The sequence below is a fragment of the Cyphomyrmex costatus genome, unplaced genomic scaffold (assembly GCF_001594065.2).
Source record: "Cyphomyrmex costatus isolate MS0001 unplaced genomic scaffold, Ccosl1.0 scaffold216, whole genome shotgun sequence".
NCBI lineage: Eukaryota > Metazoa > Arthropoda > Insecta > Hymenoptera > Formicidae > Cyphomyrmex > Cyphomyrmex costatus.
Window position 1 is genome coordinate 932,126 of NW_017276214.1, and position 7,712 is coordinate 939,837.

The following is a 7,712-nucleotide window of genomic DNA, read 5'->3' on the forward strand; positions in this document are numbered from 1 at the left end:
TTTTTTTTTTTTTTTTGAAAGAAAATTTGATGAAACGATTGGAAAGTAAAATATCCCATTTAACTGTAAACCACAGTATAACGTTATCAACAATATAACATCGGAAAATTGCTCCTATAATTTTACTTTATTTTAATAATATTACAAGGGTTGTAATTCTCCGTTTCTCATCAGTCATAGAACTTTACTACATGACTTTATTAAACTAACGAAATAATACGAAATAACTATTCATATAACACGATATACCATAATGAGAGGAAGCAGAAAGGGCGGAATATATCTGTATCGAAATCCCACACAAAGTTGAAAAATTCTGGTAACGTTTGAAAAGTGATTTTTATGTCACAGATCTCAACATTACCGATTGTTATATAGATTGTACATACATATTAACCGATCTGTACAACAAATATACACAAATTATTATTTTTAATATTGAAGGTGATCTAACGCGAAGTGGAAATGTTGTCTTTTATTTTATTGTAATAATTTAATAATTCATAATAAACAGTTAAGATTATAACATTACAGTGAATATTATTTACAAAATTTTTGTAATTTGGAATAAACAGATTATTAGGCTCGTGGCCCTTCTTTTGTATTATTATTTATTTGATTGAAAAGTGATTGCAAAATGTAGGCAAATTGAATGGTAACGAAATGTTGGAAACATGGTGCACGTCTGTCATCCGTACCCGCGTACTCCGTCGCGTAGCCTCTGTCTGAAGTGTGCCACACACGTCGATACGGTCGGTCAGTATCTTTGCAAAAGGTCATCGTCTGCTATTGCGGACATTGAATGGAAGCATTTGTGTATGTATAACAAAGAAGCGATCTTAATTCCCACAATGAGTATTTGCGAAGGCGTCCGCGGCGCCATTGCGTACACGTTTGAACCGACGTTTGAACTTTTGTCGGGGTGTACGCTGAGAAAACCACCGTGAACGTAGATCATCACTAAAATGTTGCAGCTAATCGTCAAGCTTGATTGTTCATTCCAGACACTTTATATAATACAATAATCCGTTCATATAAGTTGATTTATAATCATCTGCAGATTTCGTCTCGACTGTATTCGTCATGAGCTTTTTTCGTACGGTTCCAGCCAGTATTCTCTAAATGCTTTGGAGTAAATTTCACTCTAAAAAGCGAAAATTGAATCACGAAAAAGAATGGCTGAATTTTCAATTTGTAAGAGTGAAATTTTTACTCTTCAAAGTGAGATCCACTCTAACAGTTTTTAGAGAGAAGGTAAAGCGCTATAACAAAACGTAACAACAGGCGTGATACGTTGACCAGTACACAGCGGAAGCAGGATATCGTTACATAATGGTTTTATCATGGAGATTGGTGAAGAAAGGCGATAAATCAATATACATCTCGACATTGCGACGAATTCGGTGTAGGAGCTCTCGACCGACACGATTGCTAGTTTTCCAATCCATATGTTTGACTCTCGTTCTGTATTATTCATCTTTCCTCGGTATAATGCTCGCAGTGGCCATCATCCTTTACGAGCGACACAAAGGACGAGTTACCAGTCTTCCTTGATTATCCTGCTGCGCGTATCTCGCTTTGAGAAAAAAGAACGATGGTCCTTGAGGACTGTGCGTCTCTTTTTATAGGAACGCTAAGTATCCTCGCGAGACAGTGGGAGAAGGGACGGGACGTAAGAATGAAATCTTAATCGTGCCTGACCTCTTCGCGCGAGTTATCGCGGCAAGCTGTGTGTGTTTACCGTCGTGGAATAATTAAATAACGAGTCGCAGTGAGCCAACACTAAGTGTATAATCGAACGATAACGTCTGGCGCGTCGCCACTTTTTCAGGGCCCTCATTGGCTCAGCTCGTTGCTCCGGTCACGTATTACTACACAAATGATAAATAACGTTGTAACAGAGGAAAATATGAAATACTACTACTGCTCTTTGGTGCCAATCAAAAAATCAGATGTATAAAATAAACATATCACGAGCGCGGAAACGCCGCTCGCGTGATTACCGTATGTCGCATATCGTTTCCCTGAAGTCAAGGACCCATGAACAAGCGTGCTATCACGATTTGCAGGGTCGTGGACGGCGATGTTTTTGCTGGTCTAGGTCGTACGCAATATTTGAGTCTCGCAGACAACGAGGTACCATCGATACCAAGGCACATTTTGACGCATCTATCATTGCTACGAACTTTAGACCTTAGCAGGAATCGGATAATTCGTATCGATTTGGATGACTTCAAGGTAAGTGATTAGATTACTTTAGCTTTAGAACTCGTGTGTACTATGAAAGAAGGGGATCAGAATAGAGAGAAGGTTGTTAACACGATAGACCATAAACTTGTTCTTTTAAGCAGAAGAACGTTTTAAAGAACATTTTATGTATCCGTTGATTTTTTCTTTTTTTTTTTTTATTCAACGTGTACAGGACATAAAAGATGAACCATGTAAGAAGTTTACTTGAAAAGAATAGACCTTATACACTCGCTCAATCAGCTACGTGTTATGAATTTTTTGCATAAATTACCAGGATCTTGTATTTTGCGAATCTTAAAAGTGCGTAAATTCTCGAGTGTTGTTATGATCAAACAGCGAAAGCTAGTATTAAATGTTTAAGAAAGACGATCTTAGATTTAAAAGAGGCGTTATTAATAGAAGATATAAAAGAAAAAGAAATTTTAAAATTGAATAGTCAGTATAAAGAAGAAAAGTGATAGCAAACTCATACAACATGATTTAATATGTTTTTTTTTTATTTCAGCACAATCCGACGCTTCAGCATTTGGCCATGGCCGGAAATGCGATTTCTGAGATGACCCCGGGTTCGCTGCCGCCTCTAGTGAAACATTTGCATGTCGGCAGGAATCGTTTGAACAGCCTAAATCATACTTTAAGGTATCTTTTCTCGTAAATTGATTGAAGTACGAAATTAGAACGGATCATTTAAATCTAAATATTACAAAAAATTATAAACTGCAACATTGTCGTTGAAATTAAAAAGTATATAATTTCCATTAATTATCCATGACTTGCATTCATAGTCGGAAAGCTACCGCAGCATCTTACCCATCCTGTTTACTTATCATTTAGACACTACGTCTCTTATCTATTCATTATGTTTATGATTGAGCCATTACATTGCGAATCACTGATTAAGGGAAATTCCTTGCGTGGACTATTGATCAGCATCGACCTTTAAAATCGTACTTGAAAATCTGCGATTCTACATTCTCGCTTGGCGGCGAGTACGTAGAGCGTAGAGCGAGATTTAACCAACGCGATTTAGCCACGTGCCCCACTTGTTTGCTCTTTGCAGAGATTTGAATCAACTCGAGTGGTTGCTCATTAATTCTAACGAGCTCACGTCACTCGATGGCGAACTACCGTTGTCCGGCCACAATCTCAAGATGCTTTATGCCGCGGATAACAAGCTGACGCATCTTCCGGCCGAGTTCCGATACCTTCACCGTCTGGAGACTCTCTTTCTCCAACAGAACAAGATCCGAAATCTCGACGGCACTCTGCAGAAAGCCAGGCGCCTAAAGTTCCTGGAACTTTCATATAACGAATTGCAAGAGGTATTTAATTCGCTATAATGTCATGCGAGATTCTTCTTAAGCTCTGACTCCGATCGTATACTTGATTTCACGAAAGTTAGCATGTACCATGTTTATTTGTTCATCCGCGAAAATAAAATTTTTTAAATCACAGAAAGTTTTTTTTTATAATACATATATTGAATAAACACGAGTGCAGGGGAAATTGTGGTAGACCTAAAGACATTGTGTGTACTTTGGAATACTCTTTTATTTTTAGATTCTTCGAAATTCTTCTTTCTATCGAAGATAGTGAAGATTGTGATATCTTAGGACACACTAATTATTTTTTTTAACGATAATTAGATTTTTAATGTTGGCTGCTCAGTTATATTACTTCAGTTAAAAAGTAATGTAAGAATAGCTAATATAAATTTTATTATTAAAAAAATAATTAGTGTGTTCTAAAGGTATATGTTTCTAGGTATCCCAATCTTCTCTCTTCGATAGAGAGAGGGGAATTTCGACGAATTTAAAAGTGAGAGAGTAAATCTACGAAATTGCATCGTCAGGCGAGTGCATTCGGAGCGCACGTGCTCGAATATTACGCTTTAACGCGTGCGATATGACAAGGGAGTCGGAGGAGGCAAAAGCGCACCGTATATTGAGCCAATTACCGCGACGTAACGTAATTATTACCGCCTTCCGCCTGGCGGAAGGATCTCAAGTCGGCACTCAAACGAAACAGACGGACGTGTTTCACGTCGCGACTTTCTCGTTCAAATTACATGACACGTCGACTCGAATGACGTTAATTAGATTGCGCAGTTTACGTACATATTATATTATGAATAGAATTTCAACAGACATCTCTCTAAATTATGTCTCTTTAGCTCAACACGGACGATTTCTTAGAAGCCGAAATGTTGGAAGACCTCGAGCTCGGGCACAACTCTCTCAAGTCTCTTGGCAGCGCGGACGGTGATGGAAATGGAAGTAGCGCTCTTTATCCTCTTAGATCATTAAAGTGCCTGAATTTGACGCACAACGAGCTTCGTGAATTTTCTCTAGCTTCCTTGCGTGGTCTACGTGAACTTAAGCTGCTCGATCTGTCGAACAACCGGATCGCCAGACTCCACAGAGGAAGGCCATCTTCCGAGGTAGGTATCTACGTCATTCGATACTTTACGTATCAGCGAACGTCATCATCGAAACTGTTTACGTTCTCTGATCCGACGATCGGTCGCAATCTATCCTTGATGTCCACAGAATTTGGTGGAAGAGGAGGGTGAGGAGATTGCAGGCAGCACTATCCAAGATCTACGCCTTCAACATAATGAGCTACGTAGTCTAGACGGCTCTCTGTTCCTAGGCATGAAAGAGTTGCAGAGGCTCAATCTTAGCCATAACGCACTGGGCCCCACGATCGGACCGCGCGATTTGCGCGGTCTCGATGGGTTACGCGTGCTCGATATCTCGCACAATCAACTCACTACCCTCGAGGATACGTCGGAGGTAAATATAAAAGTCCGCTCAAATTTTCTTTTTGCTTTCTTTTTTTTTTGTTCAATGTGTGATATAATCGTGTACCAATTGTACGATCGTTATTTAGACGTGGCTACCGTCACTGGAGGAACTGAATGCGTCGCACAATCGCCTGGTTACGCTGTCCGGTCGAGATTTTCGCGGTTTCCCGGCGCTCTGTTGGGCCGATGTTAGCATGAATCAAATACGTACTCTTATGCCGGAGCTGGTGGCTAATACACGATGCACGATTCACGGAGTCCCCGACGTGCTACGTATATACCTTCAAGGTGAGTTTATATTAGATACACTCTGTCTCTTTCTTTCTTTCAAGGCGTCCCTCTTCGCAGCCTTTTAGTATCATATTTAACGCTACCGCACGTATTTCTATTCATGCACACAACAGATTGTTTATAATAACATTATATAATAGCAAATATTAGAATTTGTATTGTATATTTAAGATTCTTTTATCGTACATCTCTTCTAATCTGAAAAACAAATAGAAAAAGGGCAACAGCGAGAAAAAGTGATTCTCTTATTTTTTTTTAAATATCCCGGATATATCTATAATACTGCTCGATAAAATAACTCTTAACTAAAGGTGACAAGACATGTGAATTTAATTTTGGTATCACATAGCCGCATTGGTGAGAAAAAGAGTCGATATGCGCAATGTATAATTTATTATCCGGCCAGTACGTAAGATTTGTCACAGACGAACGGTAATCGAGTTAACAGTCGTAAACGAGACTCTGATTCCCATAGGAATCTGCGCTCGGTGAGACAACTACTGTTCGTATTGTAGAGGATTCTGATATCTCACAAGCGAATTTCAATTTAATAAGTTATAAATTTTACACTATACTAAAATAAATATCTAAAAATGTTCATTATAATTTTATGAAACTGCACACGGTTTAGTACTGCTTCCCTCATGCTTTTTCCCCGCTAATATTACGCTTCTTTTTCGATTAGGGGCTGACTGTTCAATATTATTTGGCAATGATTGATGAACGATTAAATTCAATTAGATATTAATAGAAGATAGTACGATGAGTGGCGCCAGCGGCATCGCATAATTAATATACACCGCTTGTAAGGTCCAGCGTGGACAAACAAACGGTGGGAAGGCGAGCAAGGGGAGAAAGAGTGAGAGAAGGGACTGGAGAAGAGAGCAGTCGGGCGCGAAGGGGACGGAAAATAAATTACTGGCTGATAATCGCCTGGCTCCGTTCGGCTCCCGAGGCGTACATTATTTGTTACAACGGTTACATTTCTCGCGATAACCCCCGCTGCGGCGCCATCTCGATTTATTTATTATATTCTGGTGTCTGCCTGTTGAGCTTTTGTTATTGTTAATATATCGACTCTGTCTCTTTGCAGTCACGTTATCGTACCCAATCCTGTTATCTCCTGACTGGTCTCAACTTCTATTTGACACTTTCTTTCTCTACTTCGCTCACGATTTCGCACCCAGGAAACTCATAGGACTTGCGACGAGAATTGTAATGACAAGTTTAGGAAAGCCTGCGAGTTTGGACAATTACATACTAGGTTAAAGATTAATATTACAGCTAGGCCATCTTTATTATCACAGCTGGCGCCACGTCGTCATTAATCACGCGTGTTTTTACGATAATTTTTTTTTACGATAATTTACGATCAAAATAATGTGACTCTTGAATTTAGGGTTGAGATATAGTAAAATATATTGTATAAAAGCATAAGATACCAGGAAAACAAAAAAATCAAATGGCCTATGACGAGCAAGCTACATATATGTATTTCTCATATCTTATTGTTGTTCCACTTCATCGTGTATCAAAAACAGTAAGCCCTTACACTCACACGCACGCTTTATTGTTTGCAGATAATCCCGTGCTGTGCGATGCCGGTCTGGTCGACTTGACCGTCGCGCTTGAGGTAAATCACGCCAAGGTTTACGGGGTCGGCAGCGATTGTCCCACTACGACGACACCGTCCGTGCCATTAACGACGACTGCCGAATTAACGTCGGCGCTACCACCAGCACTGTTACCGCCGACGTTTCTGTTGGCTGCTGCGGCGGCTGCATCCGGGAGCAACGTGTCTTTCGCTGCCACCCTCGAGTAAAAGTTCCAGCGTCGCCGCGGTGCGTGCTGGCCCTATGAGAATAATTGCGCGAGCACCACGTCAAACAGGGTGAAGACGATGAAAAGAAAGAGATCTGAGAAATTCGCGCAAGAACTTGTCTTCATTGAGACAAGACGGCAAGAAAAGCGCGAGGTAGATCACCAAAGTATGAGCGGAGCGATTGTTAGAAGACGACGTGCATGTATATCGTGAAATGTGCATGCCGATATTTCCGAGCGTTCTTGGAAGATTTCGTTCCCAGTGATTTCGAAGATGGCAGTGTGTCTGTGCGTTTGTCTCTACACATAGATAGAGAAGCGGTTTTGCGCGTTCGGCGATCTCGTAAGTCGCCGAGAGGAGTATCTTCTTTAGTCGTAGCAAGTCCCGAGACGGACCAGGACAGCTTCGATACGTATACTTAGGAGAATCTTGTGCATCCAAAAATATCCCGTTGGACATTCGAACGAGGACTACTCGTTTATTTGATATTGAAATCTTGAAATAATTTGAGAAAAATTCAAGATCCAGATTCCGTATGTTGTC

General features: G+C 40.2%; 1 protein-coding gene across 1 annotated transcript in view; it reads left to right on the plus strand.

Moving 5' to 3' along the window:
• ltl (leucine-rich repeat-containing larval translucida) overlaps nucleotides 1-7,712 on the plus strand; it is an 8,768-nt gene extending 1,056 nt beyond the window's left edge. The window contains exons 2-8 of the mRNA XM_018539537.1: nucleotides 2,070-2,238; nucleotides 2,756-2,889; nucleotides 3,311-3,572; nucleotides 4,424-4,690; nucleotides 4,800-5,045; nucleotides 5,143-5,344; nucleotides 6,928-7,712. Of these exons, the coding sequence (XP_018395039.1) occupies nucleotides 2,070-2,238; nucleotides 2,756-2,889; nucleotides 3,311-3,572; nucleotides 4,424-4,690; nucleotides 4,800-5,045; nucleotides 5,143-5,344; nucleotides 6,928-7,169 (1,522 nt within the window). The 3' untranslated portion in view covers nucleotides 7,170-7,712. The remainder of the gene's footprint in view (nucleotides 1-2,069; nucleotides 2,239-2,755; nucleotides 2,890-3,310; nucleotides 3,573-4,423; nucleotides 4,691-4,799; nucleotides 5,046-5,142; nucleotides 5,345-6,927) is intronic.